At 44.8% G+C, this 18,823-nt stretch overlaps 1 protein-coding gene across 1 annotated transcript; it reads right to left on the bottom strand.

Moving 5' to 3' along the window:
• Positions 1-1,642: 1,642 nt before the first annotated feature.
• LOC143513748 (uncharacterized) lies at positions 1,643-18,538 on the bottom strand. The gene is made up of 10 exons (XM_077004484.1): positions 18,511-18,538; positions 17,744-17,806; positions 17,563-17,628; positions 17,383-17,460; positions 12,856-12,918; positions 11,936-12,007; positions 11,565-11,627; positions 11,412-11,474; positions 11,188-11,250; positions 1,643-1,857 (listed from the first exon to the last, which is right to left on the bottom strand). The coding sequence occupies exons 1-10, from the start codon at positions 18,536-18,538 to the stop codon at positions 1,742-1,744; spliced, it is 675 nt and encodes a 224-aa protein (XP_076860599.1). The 3' UTR covers positions 1,643-1,741.
• Positions 18,539-18,823: the final 285 nt, after the last annotated feature.

The following is an 18,823-nucleotide window of genomic DNA, read 5'->3' on the forward strand; positions in this document are numbered from 1 at the left end:
ATTGGGCGTTTTTTTTACTTAATTATGTTTAACATGCTGGGAAATATTGAAATGAACCTTGAAAGTGGCGTACAAGTGCTTGAATTCCACCTTATAAAGGTGTATGAACCCTGAAAACGTGACTTTGTTCATTGCGCTGAAGCGCGGCGCGAAGTTACAAAATTCGAGAGGTGCACGACCTCGCGAACCGACAGCGCGCGAGGCACTCGCGCACACGCGGAGCCACAGCGATTACGTCATTTTCGCTGCGCGGACCCTCGCACCGCTCGCGAAGCGTCAACCAGGCAGACTTGTTGTTGAGCGGGGGGTGGCGAACGTAAGTTGTTGAGCGGGGGTGGCGAACGTAAGTTGTTGAGCGGGGGTGGCAAACGTAACACTCGTGACGGAGTGTTTTTTCAATAGCCCTGAAATAAATGCTACGGTTTTGTTTTAGTCCGTATCCAGTTAATCAGGAATGAGATTGGGTCCGGACAGGACTGCGTTCGGGTCCGGATCCGGACCGCGGCCCGCCAGTTGAGTAACCCTGCTATATATGCTTCTGTTACCACATATCATTAATAAACATGGTATTAGTTATCATCAATATGCAGATGACACTCAACTTTACATTTCCCTAGAACCTAAGGCCCTAAAATCAATTTGCTCACTGTTTGACTGCATAGATGATATACAGACATAGATGTCTGACAATTTTCTGCAATTAAATAAGAAGACAGAGGTTCTCGTTCTTGGCAGTGATTCACAAAGGAATGATGTCCAGACTTATTTAAATCAAATGAATCTGAATGCCAGTCAATGTGTTAAGAACCTGGGCGTCACCTTCGATAATGAGCTCAGCTTCAAATCACACATCATGACTACATGCAAGACAGCTTATTTTCACCTTTGAAACATCGCTAAGGCCCGAGATATGCTCTCTCCTGCTGTCAGTGAAAAACTTGTCCATGCATTTATCACATCAAGGCTAGATTATTGTAACGCTGTTCTATCTGCTCTTCCAAAGAGCTCTATTTCGCACCTACAGAGAGTTCAGAATGCAGCTGCAAGGGTCCTGACCCGCAGGAGAAAGAGAGATCATATTACTCCTGCACTCCACTCACTGCACTGGTTACCTGTCAGCTTTAGAATAGATTTTAAGGTCCTAGTCATGGTTTTTAAATGTCTTCATGGTCTTGAAATGATGAAGTGAAATGATGGTTAGATATGTTCCAGTCAGGTCTCTCAGGTCTTCAAACAGTAATCTACTTGTGATTCCTAAAAGCCGATTAAAGTTTGGCGAGGGGTGCTTTTAGCCACTATGGCCCAAAAGAATTCTCTTCCTGAAAAGCTCAGAATCATTTCATCCCTGAATAGCTTCAAGAACAGTCTCTCTTACTATTATTATAATGGCAGTTTGCCGCCGATGGCTTCACTTAAGACGTTATATTTTAAAGGCGAATACGCCACACATAGGACTCGAATTGAAACAACGACGAACACACACACACACACACAAACAAACAAACAAACAAGTACAACGTACACAAAGAACAGCCTGAGAGAGGAGTCAGGAGGAACGTGACAATTACAAGATTATTTGACGAAAAATACTTGTCAGATAATTTTATTGAAAATTGATTTTGTAGTACAAGTCAAGAAAGAAATGGTGCGCAAAGTACTGTTGGGAGGTATTTTAAAAACAGCTGAAAGCGAAATGAAACAATGGTGGAGTAATAGGTAGAAAAAAGACAAATATTAGAAATCATTTTTTGAGTTTGAAGAAGTTCAAATGTAATTTCCTGAAGAAAGGCATTGGGCGTGGTCTCTCAGTCACGTGATTCATCTCTTTCTCAGGCTCCTCCTTTATGTCCTCATAGTCTGTAAAAAGAGGACATTGAAACATTTCTTTAAAATATTACAATATCCTGACATAAATATTATAAGATATTGTATTACACATATTCAAATAGCATCCAAAATAAATAACTAATTAATGATGAATAGGTTAAAAAGGATCAGTGTTTAAGCTAGGACTACCAGCATTTTCATTCCACACTTTTTCTACCTGGCCTCCTGCAGGGGGCAGTGCTGGGGACATTTGCATCCCATTAGAACATCCTTTGTTATGTACATGCAGCCACTTCTAGGTAGACGGGGGGGGGGGGGGGGGGGGGGGGGGGATGGGTGATGGTGTGAACCAGGGGTCACCAACGTTATGAGTCGCCTGCGGGCTTGTTTTAAAAACAGCTCACTATATTGCCATGCACCAAAGCGTTGCATCGTTTATGTTTTTGCTGCTATTAGCGATTGTCCGCGGTTGCTAGCGGTCTTCCCGCTTAGAAATTGACACGCGCACATGAACCCATCCCCCCCCCCCCAACTTTCGTTCGCCACCACCCGCTCAACAACTTTCTTTCTGGTAGCCCTCCACAATAATTGGTATCCAAGAAGTAGCTCCCAACTTCAAAAGGTTGGTGACCCCTGGTGTGAACTATGTGGATTCATTGACTCAGATGGAGAAGAAAAAACCCTGGCCTCCCCTTGGGGAGATTGAGGGAGATTGTATGTAGTATGTATGTATGTATATATGTGTGTAGATGGGTGTGTAGATGTATATATGTGTGTAGGTGTATGTGTGGGTACATATATAAGTGTGTTGCACATATGGGATGAAGGTGTGTGGGTGTATGTGTGTGAGGGTGAATATATGGGAGGAATGTGTGTGGGTGTATATAATTGTGAAGGTGTATCTGTGTATGTGGGTGTACAGTGGTGAAAATAAGTATTTAGTCAGTCACCAATTGTGCAAGTTCTCCCACTTAAAAAGATGAGAGAGGCCGGTAATTGACATCATAGGTAGACCTAGAATCATTTTGTCTGACTTTTAAAGAATTTATTTGCAAATAATGGTGGAAAATAAGTATTTGGTCAATAACAAAAGTTCATCTCAATACTTTGTTGTATATCCTCTGTTGGCAATGACAGAGGTCAAACGTTTTCTGTAAGTCTTCACAAGGTTGGCACACACTGTTGCTGGTATGTTGGCCCATTCCTCCATGCAGATCTCCTCTAGAGCAGTGATGTTTTGGGGCTGTCGGCGGGCAACACGGACTTTTAACTCCCTCCAAAGGTTTTCGATGGGGTTGAGATCGGGAGACTGGCTAGGCCACTCCAGGACTTTTGAAATGTTTCTTACGAAGCCACTCCTTTGTTGCCCTGGCAGTGTGCTTGGGATCATTGTCATGCTGAAAGACCCAGCCACGTTTCATCTTCATTGCCCTTGCTGATGGAAGGAGGTTTGCACCCAAAATCTCACAATACATGGCCCCATTCATTCTTTCATGTACACGGACCAGTCGTCCTGGTCCCTTTGCAGAGAAACAGCCCCAAAGCATGATGTTGCCACCCCCATGCTTCACAGTTGGTATGGTGTTCTTTGGATGCAACTCAGCATTCACTGTCCTCCAAACACGACGAGTTGTGTTTTTACCAAATAGTTCTACTTTGGTTTCATCTGACCATATGACATTCTCCCAATACTCTTCTGGAACATCCAAATGCTCTCTAGCAAACTTCAGATGTACCTGGATATGGACTAGCTTAAGCAGGGGGACACGTCTGGCACTGCAAGATCTGAGTCCCTGGCGTCGTAGTGTGTTGCTGATGGTAGCCTTTGTAACGTTGGTCCCAGCTTTCTGCAGGTCATTCACTAGATCCCCCCTTGTGGTTCTGGGATTTTTCCTCACCGTTCTTGTGATCATTTTGACCCCACGGGCTGAGATCTTGCGTGGAGCCTCAGATCGAGGGAGATTAGTAGTGGTCTTGTAGGTCTTCCATTTTCTGATTATTGCTCCCACAGTAGATTTCTTCACACCAAGCTGCTTGCCTATTGTAGATTCAGTCTTCCCAGCCTGGTGCAGGTCTACAATTCGATTTCTGGTGTCCTCCGACAGCTCTTTCGTCTTCACCCACTGGCGTAGGGGAGGGGCACGCAAGGCACGCACTGTGGGGGGGGGCCCGAACACAGGTGGGCCCCGCCTTAGGACGAGTTTGTTGTTTAGTCATCCTCCTGGGTGATGTTAATGTTTTCCCCCACGCATAAAAAGCGACTGGTTTATACTTGAGGGTCTGCGCGGCGAAAATGACGTAATCGCTGTGGCTCCGTCCGTGCGCGAGGGCCTCGCACGCTGTCGATTCGCGAGGTCGTGCACAATTTTGTAACTTCGCACGCGCGCCGCGCTTCAGCGCGATGAACAAAGTCATGTTTGCAGGGTTCATACACCTTAACAAGGTGGAATTAAAGCATTTGTACATCACTTTCAAGGTCCATTTCAATATTAGTGATAATATTTAACTTAGTTAAATATTTATACATATACTCGAAATTATTCGCTTTTTATCAAATTATTTAATGGTTGTTTATTTTCAAAACGCCCAATCTTAACGTCTTCACGTTCTCTCATGTTTCGTCCTGGAATTACAAGAGGCTCGTATTTGTTAACGTATGGTTTCGGACAACACTGCAAAGCCATATTTACACTGCAGTGACGCTCGCGAAAGTATAAACGCCTACACCGCTCGCGCAGGGTCGCGCGCTACGGTCACTCGCGAGATTTTAGCTCACGCACGGGCCTCCTCATTGCCTCCTTGCGGTGGGGCCCCAGAATTTTGCGCTACGCCTCTGTCTTCACCATAGTGGAGTTTGGAGTGTGACTGTTTGAGGTTGTGGGCAGGTGTCTTTTATACTGTTAACGACTTCAAACAGGTACCATTAATACAGGTAATGAGTGGGGGAAAGAGGAGCCTCTTAAAAAATAAGTTACAGGTCTGTGACAGCCAGAAATCTTGCTTGTTTGTAGGTGACCAAATACTTATTTTCCACCATTATTTGCAAATAAATTCTTTAAAAGTCAGACAAAATGATTTTCTCAATTTTTTTTCACATTTTGTCTCTCATAGTTGAGGTCTGCCTATGATGTCAATTACAGGCCTCTCTCATCTTTTTAAGTGGGAGAACTTGCGCAATTGGTGACTGACTAAATACTTATTTTCCCCACTGTATATGTGTTTGGGTGAATATGGATGTCCAATGTTGTATGAATGGTATGGCTGAACAGACTACTCTCTGCGGTGGAGGTCTGGGCTTGGATGCGGTGGCAGCGTGTGGTGTCTCCCTGGTCTCCCTGGGTCGACCAGTGGCCCGGGGCTTTGCCCACGTTTGTCCCAGCACCTGTCCCCTCAATTTTAACTGTACCACAGTATCACGCACTACCATACATTCATATACACCAACACCTACACACAACCCCGGTGGGGCGGGCATGCAGGGGTCACTGGGAAGTGCGGCCCTGGGACTCCACTGCTCCTGGAGGGGCCGCGGGCGGGTGGGATTCCCTGTTCTTTTTCTGCCTGCCTCTGGGGAAATGTTGTCGCAACTTTCTACCCTTGCTAGTAAATATATTCCATACATTAATCCTATGTTGCACTTATATAAACACACACACTCACACATACACATACATCACAGTCATTTGTGCTGTATGTCTTAGGTACACTTTCTGCTCTTCTTATATAAACACACACTCACACATACACACACATCACAGTCATTTGTGCTGTATGTCTTAGGTATACTTTCTGCTCTTCTTTTAGTAGCAGCAGTTGGTGAACCATTGCAGTGGTCATTTGAGCTGTTTTTTTTTTCTGACCTTGTCTTTTCCCTTTTTACTTACTCTCTCCCCCTCTTTCCTCTTTCTCCTCCTCTTTTCTTTCCTGTCTTGAATGGTCCACCTAACCCCAATTATTTTTATCACTATTGTATTATCACTATATCACTATTATACAGAACTGTTTTCTTTTGATCCTTACATAAAAATAAAGTTGTCCTCCAAAGATGGGGGGGTGTTGTGTTTTTGGAAGAGACACACTGCAAAAAGTACCATCCTGATAAGTTAAAATTGCTCAAGAATATTATTCTATTTTAAGTAGCTGAGGGTTTTTTGTATAAATTTATGTAAAATATCTTTACCTATTGGCAGTTTTTCAAAACTACTTAAAATAAGGTTTTAAAAATTAGAGCCATTTTGAGTAATCAATATGCCACTTATATACCACTATAATTCAAACATTATGTTTGTGTTAATTTCACATTATTTCAACCTTTCACAAATCAAATCTCAACCATATGGTCCTGTAGATGAGGAGAGCTTGCAGTCTCATGAGGCAGCCAAAGGTGTGTATTGAAAGGTGTGTAAACAGCAGTGGGGAACCATCAGGGCCCTCTATGACCTCTCAAAGGGCCTAAAATATTCTTAAAACATAAATATATATAATTTATCCAATTTTATTTTATCTACTTACAGTTTGACAATCAACATCTAAATAATTACAAAAATATAAGCAAATAAATTATTCACCCGTGTTTATTCAATCTGTGTTGGAACATGAGGGGTTAAGTTAAGTGGAAGCCTGTGAGCCTGTGTCTCCCCTTATCAGGACTGTGATGCCTCCGCAGAATGTTGGTGATTGGTGGTCCCGCTGTTCGTTTACAGAGGGCCAGACAGCGCAATTCAGCGCAATACCAGTTTCAAATGACAGTAAAATTGACCAATCATATCTTCCGTCTTAGTGGGCGGGCTTAACTGTATGATAATTGCTGCCCGCTGTGGTGACGCTAGCTAGCATTAGTGTACCACGGCTAGCTAGTTTCGATTCATTCCTTTGATGCCCTTGTGCGCGTTGTTTACATATTCTGCTCCCGAGGAACACGGATCTGTGGAACCTTACAGAGTACAGATGTTATTGTTTATTGAGTTTCTAAAGCTGTACTGTCCTCCTCTTGCCTGGAAGTTCCATCCTAAAGACCCTCCTACTAATATACCTCTCCTCCCTCCTCTGTACATGTCCAAACCATCTCAATCTTGCCTCTCTAGCTTTATCTCCAAAACATGCTACATGTGCTGATCCTCTAATAAACTCATTTCTGATCCTATCCTTCCTCGTCACTCCAAATGAGAATCTCAACATCTTCATCTCAGACACCTCCATCTCCACCTGTCTCTCTGTCAGTGCCACTGTCTCCAGTCCATACAACATAGCAGGTCTCACTACTGTCCTATACATCTTTCCTTTCATTCTAGCCGACACCCTTTTATCACACATCACCCCAGACACTTTATGCCATCCACACCACTCTGCCTGCACTCTCTTCTTTACCTCTCTTTTACTTCCTCCATTACTCTGTACCCTCGACCCTAAGTAGGTGAACTCGTCAACCTTCACCAAATCAACTCCTTGTAACTGGACCTATCCACTCTGTTTTACTCCTGCTCATTTTCATTCCCCTGCTCTCCAAAGCATATCTCCATCTTTCCAAGCTCACCTCCACCTACTCCCTATTCTCACTACAGATCACAATGTCATCAGCAAACATCATAGTTCAAGGCAGGGCTCTCAAGTCTCACGCACTGAGCGTGTGACACATGCATTTGACCGTCTTCACACGTTCACACGCCACACTTCCGATTTCACACAGCGAGAAAAAAAAATCTAGTTTATTTACCTCCGATCCATATCTATGTCGCCCTCCACTGGCGATCAAACCCCCCCCCCCCCCCCCCCCCCCCCCCCCCGCCTCAACAACTTACGTTCGCCACCCCCCCCCCCCCCACCCCGCTCAACAACTCACGTTCGCCACCCCCCCCCCCCCCCCCCCCCCTCATCAATTAACATTCGCCACCCCCCGTCAACAACTCTCACACTCTGACATGAATCCAAAACTTGAGAGCCCTGGTTCAAGGGGACTCCTGCCTAACCTCGTCCATCAGTCTGTCCATGACAATTGCAAACAGGAAGGGACTCAGGGCTGATCACTGATGTAGTCCTACCCCAACTTTAAATCCATCTGTCATTCCTACCGCACATCTTACTGCTGTAACACTGTTCACATACATATCCTGCACTACCCTCACATACTTTTCTGCTACTCCTGACTTCCTCATACAATACCACAGCTATCATAAGCTTTCTCTAAGTCAACAAACACACAATGTAACTCATTCTGTCCTTCCCTATACTTCTCCATTAACACTCTCAAAGCAAACATAGCATCTGTGGTGCACTTAGCTGGCATGAAACCATACTGCTGCTCACAGATCTCTACCTCTCCTCTAAGCCTAGCTTCCACTACTCTTTCCCAGATTTTCAGGCTGTGAAACTTTATTCAACTTTATTCCCCTATAATTACTACAGCTCTGAACGTCACCATTATTCTTGAAAATCTGCACCATTATGCTTCGTCTCCACTCCTCAGGCATCTTCTGACCTTCCAAGATTCTGTTAACACTAAATAACCCAGTCAAAAACTCCACTGCTGTCTCTCCCAAACATTTCCATGCCTCCACTGGAATATCATCCGGTCCAACTACCTTACCACACTTCATTCTCTGAATTGCAGCCCTTACTTCCTCCTTGCTCACCTGAGGCACTTCCTGATTCACAACATCTACCTCTTCTAACCTTCTTTCCCTTTCATTCTCTTGATTCATCAGTTCCTCAAAATACTCCTTCCACCTTCCCAAGACACTCTCCTCACCAGACACATTTCCATCTTTATCCTTTATCATCCTAACCTGCTGCACATCCTGCCCATCACATCACTGCCCATCTGGCCAATCTGTACAGATCCTTTTCCCCTTACTTAGTGTCCAACTTCTCATACAGCTTGCTATATGTCCTCTCTTTAGCTTCTGCCACTGCTCTCTTTGCCTTACGACACATCTCCTTGTACCTCTGTCTACTTTCTTCATCTCGCTGAAAATCCCAATTCTTTTTAGCCAACCGCTTTCCTCTCAAATTTTCCTGAACTTCCTCATTCCACCACCACGACTCTGTCTATCTTTCTCTGTCCTGAGGTCACACCAAGTACCTTCCTAGCCACATCCCTCACTGCATTTGAAGTCTCATCCCAGGTATCCAGAACACCACCACCATTACCCAGTACCTGCCTCACCTCATCCCTGAATTTTACACCACAGTCCTCATCCTTTAACTTCCACCACCTGATCTTAGGTTCCGTTCTCACTCTCTTCCTCTTCTTCACTTCCAAAACCATCCTACTTATCACCATCCTATGCTGTTTAGCTACACTCTCCCCTGGTAACACCTTGCAATCACTAACCTCTTTCAGGTTTCGTCTCCTACACAGGATATAGTCGACCTGTGTGCATCTTCCCCCACTTCCCCCACTGTGCTCTTCCTTTTCCTTAAAGTAGGTATTAACTACAGCCATCTTTATCCTTTTAGCAAAATCTACCACCATTTGTCCTTCCGTATTCCTTACATTAACACCATATCTACCCAACACCTCCTCATCACCACTGTTCCCCTCCACCAACATGTCTGTTGATGACTTCAAAGTCGTCGAGCGGCTGAATAGGGGAAACTAATGCCCGACGCGTTAGCTGTTCAAAACGTAAATCCAAGCTTCAGTTAGGGTTGCTTTATTTTGTATCAAATCAAATATTCAAGAATTAAAACATCAGCGTCCACAGATCTCCACAATCCATAAACGGCATAAAATCCAGATACAAGCAATAATCCTTAGGCAACATTCACGTCAGCGACTTACAGTGTTTTAACAGTCAGCAAAAGTAGGCTTCCCCCATCACCCACTCACTACCTCCTCTCACCTAGCAAGTACACAGGTGATATTACAAATTGTTACCGCCACAGACACCACGTGACCCAAACAGTACACGTCATTACATAAGTGCACACAAACCCTAAACCCAAGTCTACACCTGTCCACAACAATGTCCATTTAAATCTGCTCCAATAACCACTCTCTCTTCTTTAGGAACCTGCAAAACAACTTCATCTAACTCGCTCCAGAATTCTTCTTTCTCCTCCACATCACAACCTACCTGAGGAGCATAAGCACTGCTGACATTCATCATCACCCCATCAATCTCTAACTTTACACAGATCACCCTGTCACTTACTCTCTTTACCTCCACTACACTCTTATTAAACTCATCCTTCAGGATTACCCCTACTCCATTTCTCTTTCTGTCTACACCATGATAGAAGAGTTTGAAGCCACCACCAATGCTCCTGGCCTTGCTCCCCTTCCACTTGGTCTCCTGTACACACAGTATATCTATCTTCCTCCTCTCCATCGCATCAGGTAGCTCTCTCCCTTTACCTGTCATAGAGCCCACATTCAATGTACCAACTCTAATCTCCACCTTCCTGCTCTGCCTCCTCTCCTTCAGCTTCAGAACCCTCTTCCCCCCTCTCCTCCTCCTCCTTGTCCCAACAGTAGTCCAATTTCCGCTAATGCCCTGTTGGACAACAGCACCAGTGGCGGTTGTTGTTAATTCGGGCCTCGACTGATCCAGTATGGAATTTCCTTCCTGACACAACCCTCCCTATTCATCCGGGCTTGGGACGGACCGGCACTAAAATACACTGGTGTGTGCACCCTGGTGGCTAGGTTTTCAATTTTTTTCTTTATTGCAGTTAATTAGGAGAGGAAACAATTTTTTTCTTGGGGGGGGGGGGGGGGGGGGGGGGGGATGGGAGCGAGCCCAGGTCACGGTCCGCTACTGGTAAACAGCAACCACCCACACCTGACACACGCCTCATTTACATAACACTGGAGGTAAGAAGGGCTTTTCACACCTGCCAACACCTGTTATTTGACAGTGCGTTGAGAGTGAAATGTATTTCTGTCAACAGCAGAACTGTGCTAAGAATTGTTGTCAGGCAGTACTGAATTAGGTTAACTTAATGATTCCTGTGAAATGTCAAAGTATAAAGTTGTTTAAATTTTGCACATTGAATAAGATTGATTAAGAATAAAATGTAGTTTATTGTGGTTTATGACCACCTGTTCTGTTTTAATTTAAACATCTGCATGACTCAAGTTACCAGACATCATTTGTAGGTGACATGTAGACAGACGTGTGTGGTAGTGGATTACAGGATAGTTTCAACCACCTCCACATGTATAAATATGGGAGCACTTGTTCTATAAGTGAATGAATGATTGAATGAACAACTTTTCCATCTCATGCCATAGTTGACATGACCATGTTTTCAGTGTGCTGTCTGTGTTCTTGATGTGACACATTGACTCCACCCTCTCCACCCACATACAGGTGGAGTGTAGTGGAGGACAAAACAAGGGCAAAACAAGACACTCACCATCTACATCTCCTACATCCTGTCCAGCAGAGATGACATCATCACTGTCCTCTGGAGTGTCCACTACAACAGCAGACAAAGATCAATTATCATCTATAAACAACTTTTGGTGTGGTCACTACACCAACAGGGTAGGACATGATACTAATATCATTAAAAGATGTGTTACATCACACAACATATTGAAATTTATTTGAAATAAGTGGTGCTATTAAAAATCGTACTTGCTATAATGTCTGGGTTTAGTCCATTGATAATGACATCATCATAGTTCTCTGTCATCACCTCTGTCAACATATAGAGGAAAACACCTTTACGTTAGCATGTACTTAATTTGTGATGTATGAGGCTGCAATTTTGTACATTACACGTCATACCTGTGACATCAACAGAGGTCTGATCAGCAGTAATGACATCATCATAATTCTCAGATCCATCATCTACACCAAAACACAAAGATGTAGCAGAACACCTGTGTTACTGAGCTGACAGCTCTTAAAGGAGAGAAAAACTCAGGCATACAGGCATCATTACAATCACAGAATATTTAATTATTCTCCTTTCACGTTCCAGAATTTATGTATTTATTTTAATTATTTTTAATTTATGATTTTAGTAGTGATGAATTCAGCATAAAAGTGCTCTCCAAAAAAATCACATTTGATTACAAACAAACCAATGTACAGTTAGATGTAGTAAGATTATTTCATGTTCTTTCTAGCAGACAATGGTTAATACAGAACCTCACCTGCTACAGGGTTGTGTCCAGTAGTGATGACATCATCATAGTTCTCTGGTGTGTCCTCTGTTGTCATGTCACCTAAGTTCAGTAAAAGTAGACTGTCTTTACCAACAGTCATCTTTTCAGCTCTTTAAAAAATCTTTGCTGCCTTTGCAGTTTCATTGGCAAATCGCCAGATTCACGTACAGCTCTACATCAGTGTAGTTCTTGTATTTGACTGTGTGTTTACTCTCATTTCAGTGATACAAACTATAATGCTTGAACACAACTAACTGTTCTCCACAAAATAAGCACACAGCTTCACATTTGACTTCAGTAGAAGGCCAATAGTTGTTAAAAATTCTGCATTCTGCATCAATCTTTCCTTTTTTACCATTAGCAGACATATTTAAGAGCTAAAAGCTCATTTCTTGAAAGCTATCCCACAGATTCACAGCAACATTTGAGTAAAGGTGCACGAGCGAACTGACCAGACAGACGCAAATTTAAAAACAAAACATTTGCCTTCCAAATAAAAGCAGTGGTCCACAGTCACAGACTTTTCTGGAATAAGACAATAAACTAATTTCTCACTCAAAAAACAAACCACTGTGATGTGAGAGTGATGTAGTAATTCAAAATATCTGTGAGGTCTTTTGCAAACTACAGTATTTGGAATATGGGGGAGAGCACATCTGTAAAACCTTTTCTGTTGTACAGATGAATTAAAGGTTTAACCAGACAGACACAACATGAAAAGGAAACGACCACATACATATTCCATGTTGTACAAAATGTTATATGTATTGTAACCATTAATGGCAGAATATTGTGTCTGTGCTTCTGTTGGGTGAATTTAAAAAATCATTTAATATTATTATGTATCTGTCATTAAAATGTTTCTATACGGGATCCAGTCTGACACCCACACACAGGGGCCCTGTTACCTGAGAGAAGCTCCTCCTCCACATCCTCATATCCTGAATGCTGGACTTCAGAAAGGACACTTCCTGTTAGAGGAGATCAAACAGTCATGTGACAGGAACAGAACACCAAATCAACCACAAACCTCTGACTCACGTGATCATAGTCAACTGGGTTGGTTACAGGAAACTAGAAGTAATAACACTGCAGCCAGCAGATGGCAGTATAACACAGCAAACACAAGCAGACACACACCCTGAGAAGTACGTACACACAAGAACATACACAAAACACACCATGTCTCTATTTCTCTCATTGTCTCAAGCGCAAAAACCCATTTTACTATCCCTATTGTTAAACACACACACACACACACACACACACACACACACACACACGCATGTACACTCTCTCCCTTTCGCTCCTTCACTTTCCCACACACATAAAGTGCACACACACACCAACACAATTATTGGTGACATACATAATACATTTGGGATTACTGCTTTCAAGACTGATTAAAGATGATTAAAGATTATATGGTAGGGGGATCAAACGTCCGTGTTTCCTGGGACATGTCCGTATTTCACCTCCTGTCCCGGGCGTCCTGGGTTTTTTGTTAAGTGATGAAATGTCCTGGTTTTTAAATTACCTTCATTGGACCAGTAAGATTTAAATTTACAGGCGTAATCCCTGAGCTGCGTCAGTGAGGGTAGCCCTCTTCTTAATCAGAATGTAGACAGCGTGACTGTCAGTACGCAAGCAACATGCAACACCCCCCCCCCCCCCCACTCCAAGGTGTCCTGGTTTTCCCAAATGAAAATATGGTCACCCTATTATATGGATACACACACACACACACACACAAATAAAATTCATACATGCTCATGTTTGTCCAAGCTGCACCGGCAAGGTGTTTCAATAACTAACATGACTGGCTAGGTCAGTGACTTCCAGGAAAGGCTGGATGACAACCGCGAATAGTGCGGTGACGACTGGAAAGACAGTGGACAGCACAGAGAGCAGGGCAGCAACGGTTAGCACCCCGAGCTGCACCTCCCGTGAGGGAGCACCTTTAAAGCTACAGATAGTTCTAAGGAAGGATACCCCCAGGGGTGCCCGAGAGGGGGGGAGAATGTGCATCCCAAACGGACGGAACTAAGGATACAAGACATGTGTGACGGATTATCGACAATGAGAGCAACCTGTTTATGTGGCAAGGTCTGTAAGAACCTGAGAGGCCTGAGGATCCACCAAGCCAGGATGGGCTGCACAAGGAGGAAACAAGATGAGCAACGCACGGAGCCAGTGCTTAGCATTGACCCTGGTGAGACGGAGGAGGAGCAGGACCCGGAGCAACCCCACAGCGTCCAGAGCCTCCACACTCTACTTGTTCCACCAAGCATACCATCTGTACATCGCCAGGTCTTATGGCCTGCTGCACACAAGGAGGCTGAATGGCGGCAGCTGGATGAAGATGTGGATGCTACCCTGGAGGTAGTGTCCAGAGGGGGAGTTGACCAGCGACTCCAGTTGATGTCATCTTTAATTGTCAGTATTGGTGCTGAGAGATTTGGCATAAAGCAACCAAAGGCCAAGAACCCAGCCAGGCCAAACCGGCGAGAAACAAAGATCACCCAGCTGAGGAAAGAACTAAAGGCCCTTAAACAACAGTACAGGAAGGCAAGCGAGGAGGAAAGTCAAGCCCTTACAGAGCTCCGGGACATTTTAAGACAGAAGCTCATTTGCCTCCGACGTGCCGAGTGTCACAGGAGAAGGGGCAGAGAGAGGGCCCGCAAACGCACTCCCTTCATAGCAAATCCTTTTAGAGTCACTAAGCAGCTGCTAGGACAGAAGCGGAATGGAACCTTGTCCTGTCTAGAAGAGGAAATGAACCTATACCTCCAGAACTCATATAGCGACAGTAGGAGAGAGGAAGATCTGCCCCCCTGTAGAGAGCTGCTTATACCTCCAAAATCCTCCACCCAGTTCAACATCAAAGAACCCACCCTGGCAGAAGTCAGGGACACAGAGAGAATGGCTCGGGCCAGTGCAGCTCCAGAACCGAGCGGTGTGCCATATAAAGTATACAAACATTGCCCTAAACTCCTCATAAGGCTGTGGAGACTCATCAAGGTAGTATGGCGGAGGGGAAGAGTTGCTAAGCAGTGGTGGTATGCTGAAGGTGTCTGGATACCTAAGGAGGAGAATGCAAGTAACATCTCACAGTTCCGCACCATCTCCCTGCTCAGTGTTGAAGGCAAGATCTTCTTCAATGTTCTGGCAAACAGGCTGACTGAGGACCTCCTTAAGAATTCTTACATTGACACATCAGTACAGAAGGGAGGAGTCCCAGGCATGCCAGGTTGTTTAGAACACACAGGAGTGGTCACACAGCTGATACGAGAGGCAAGGGAAAACCGAGGGGACCTGGCAGTCATTTGGCTCGAACTGGCCAATGCCTATGGATCCATCCCGCACAAGCTTGTGTCAACAGCTTTGACAGCTCACCACATACCAGAGAAGATCAACAAACTCATATGGGACTATTACAGCAGTTTTAGTTTGAGATTCACCTCTGGGTCAGTAACATTTGCTTGGCATCGACTTGAGAAAGGCATTATCACAAGTTGTACCATATCAGTGGTGCTATTTGCACTAGCGATGAATATGATGGCCAAAGCAGCTGAAGTGGAATGTAGGGGCCCCCTGTCCAAATCAGGCATGCGCCAGCCTCTGATTAGAGCCTTCATGGATGATCTCACAGTCACAGCAACAACAGTGACAGGATGCCGCTGGCTTCTGCAGGGTCTGGAAAGGATTATCACATGGGCAAGAATGATGTTTAAGCCTGCAAAATCCAGGTCTCTGGTCCTGAGGAAAGGTAAAGTGGTGGAGAGGTATCGCTTCTACTTGGATGGAGTCCTTATTCCATCAGTGACTGAGAAACCCATCAAGTCTAGGGAAGATCTACGACAGCACTCTGAAAGACAAGGTAGCAGTCCAGGGAAGTTCAAGGCATGGATATACCAACATGGTATCCTGCCAAGAATTCTGTGGCTATTGTTGGTGTACGAGGTTCCCACAACCATGGTAGAGGGCTTTGAGCGCAACATCAGCCAGTACCTGAGAAGGTGGCTAGGTCTGCCGAAGAGCCTAACCAGCATTGCTCTGTATGGGAACTACAACAAGCTGCAACTCCCCTTTTCTGGTCTGACAGAGGAGTTTAAGGTCACAAGAGCCAGGGAGGTGCTGCTTTATAGAGACTCTGCTAACAACAGAGTGTCCTCAACAGGTATCACAGTCAGGACCGGAAGGAAGTGGAAGGCACAGGAGGCAGTAGAAAAGGCGGAAGCAAGACTGAGGCATGGCATCTTGGTTGGCACAGTGGCAGTTGGGCGGGCTGGGCTAGGTAGCTTTACACGACCATGCTACGAAAAAGCCCAGGGGAAAGAAAGACGCCAGATGATCCAATCAGAGATCCGAGCAGGAGTGGAGGAGGAACGCCGCAGCAGGATGGTGGGCATGTGCAAGCAAGGAGCTTGGACTAACTGGGAGAATGCATCTGCACGGAAGATCACCTGGACAGAGCTTTGGAAGTCAGAGCCTGCACGACTCAAGTTTCTGATCCAGTCAGTGTACAATGTTTTTCCAAGTCCAACCAATCTCCATTGCTGGGGATTAGTAGAAAAACCAGTGTGTTCACTTTGCCATGGTCGAGGCTCCCTGGAACACATCCTAAGCTGCTGCCCAAAAGCTCTGGGAGAAGGGAGGTACACCTGGCGTCATGACCAGGTGCTTAAGGCAGTATCAGAAACCATCTGCACCAGGAAGGCATAACATCACCTTTATCAGGGCAGGAGAAAAACCCCAAATGGCACACAAGGCCCCACCTGGGCTACTAGCCTCAGCTAATGACTGGCAATTAAAAGTGGACCTTGGGAAGCAGCTGAAGTTCCCAGAGCAAATTGCAAGAACACGACTTAGGCCTGACGTGGTCATAACATCGGAGTCCTCTAAGCAAGTAGTGATGCTGGAGCTTACAGTCCCCTGGGAGGAAAGGATGGAGGAGGCTCATGAACGAAAGAAGGCAAAATACCTGGAGCTGGTAGAGATATGCAGAGAAAGTGGCTGGCGGGCCCGCTGTGAGCCGATAGAGGTGGGCTGCAGGGGTTTTATAGGGCAATCTGTGCACCGGGCATTCAAGCTCCTTGGCATTAGAGGGTTGGCTGAGAGAAGAGCCGCAAAAAACATCAGTGAGGCAGCTGAAAAAGCCTCCAGGTGGCTGTGGATCAAGAGGGGAGAAGAATGGAGTAGCATGCTGCTTGGACACAAACCGGGGACTGATCACCCCCAGTTGGGCCGCACAGGTGAGGGTGTCTGATAATTTAAGACCCGAAACACCCAATGATCCTGGGTTCATCACTCACGATGTGTCCAAGCTGCACTGGCAAGGTGTTTCAATAACAAACCTCTACATAGTTTAGTTGTAGTAACAATATTTAATTCCATATTTCTTGTAATTGACAGTCCCCAAAACAGAACCACACCTTCTACAATATCAGAGTTGTGTCCAGCGGTGATGACATCATCATAGTTATCTGGTGTGTCCTCTGTTGTCATGTCACCTAAGTTCAATAAAAGCAGACTGTCTTCATCAACAGAACAGTCGTCCTCTCATAGTGTGTTAAGGATGTAGAATCACATAATCAGTTCATAAAGGAACCCACTTATTAGACACCCAGTAGTGGTGACATCATCATAATACTCAGCCTGGTCCACAATCACAGACTTTTCTGGAATAAGATGATAAACTTTAATGATAAACATTAATATCTCAACTTAAAAATAAAGCACTTTGATGTGAGAGTGATGTAGTAATTTGACGCCCACACACGGGGGTCCTGTTACCCAAGAGAAGCTCCTCCTCCACATCCTCATATCCTGAATGCTGGACTTCAGAAAGGACACTTCCTGTTAGAGGAGAGCAGAACAGTCATGTGACAGGAACAGAACACCAAATCAACCACAAACCTCTGACTAACGTGATCATAGTCAACTGGGTTGATTACAGGAAGATTGAGGTAATAACACTGTCGCCAGCAGATGGCAGTTTAACACAGCACACGCAAGCAGACACACATACACTGACAAGAATGTGCACACACAGACACACACGCACACACACAGACACACACACACACACTCCCTTTATCTCTCTCTCTCACATGTACACTCCACCTCTCTCTCTTACACATACTCTTCCTTTCTCTCTCACACGTACACTCTCGCTCTTTCTCTCTCTCTCTCCCTCTCTCTCTCACATGTACACTCTCCCTCTCACCCTACACACACACACACACACACACACTCTGTCATTCAAACATACACAGACACACACACATACACACAAGTGCGTGCGCACACACGCACGTGCGCACACACACACACACACACACACACACACTTTCTCTCCATTTCTCTCTCCCTCCCTCTCACAATAATCTATGCATGAATACATACACACACTAACACTCTCTCTCTCTCTCTCTCTCTCTCTCTCATCCTGCACACACCTGCTGCTCTGTGGTTTTTTCATCCTGTATCTAAACTAAAGGTGTACAGGAATAACATAGTTGAGCTTCTCCTGCCTAATAGATGATTATCAGCAGAATTACCACAATCCTCACATGCTGTCAGAGACATTTTCCTCTAACACAAACTCTAACCTCACACTCTAAAACACATTCAACACTCACTTCACTCACTATATTATCACTGTTATAAATGTTTAAATGGGCATTTAGAGGTGTTTGATACAACATGATAACTTCACTTAACTGGTGTGGATAAATAAGTCACACTGCGTACACAACCTTACTCAGCTGGAATCAAATGTTGATCATACAATGTGTCTACTCTCTCTTCCCCATCCTGTGTTATTCTCCCTTGTGTACCAGTCTCACTACTCAAACCCTTCATCTCCTCTCT

Source organism: Brachyhypopomus gauderio, chromosome 5, assembly GCF_052324685.1.
Source record: "Brachyhypopomus gauderio isolate BG-103 chromosome 5, BGAUD_0.2, whole genome shotgun sequence".
NCBI classification, from domain to species: Eukaryota; Metazoa; Chordata; class Actinopteri; order Gymnotiformes; family Hypopomidae; genus Brachyhypopomus; species Brachyhypopomus gauderio.

Coding starts and splice junctions, on each gene's coding strand:
- LOC143513748 (XM_077004484.1), bottom strand. CDS start 18,538: ATGTCTCTGACAGCATGTGAGGATTGTG. Junction 11,628..11,935: donor TGGACACAACCCTGTAGCAG/GTGAGGTTCTGT, acceptor GTTTTGGTGTAG/ATGATGGATCTGAGAATTAT. Junction 11,475..11,564: donor GACCTCTGTTGATGTCACAG/GTATGACGTGTA, acceptor ATATGTTGACAG/AGGTGATGACAGAGAACTAT.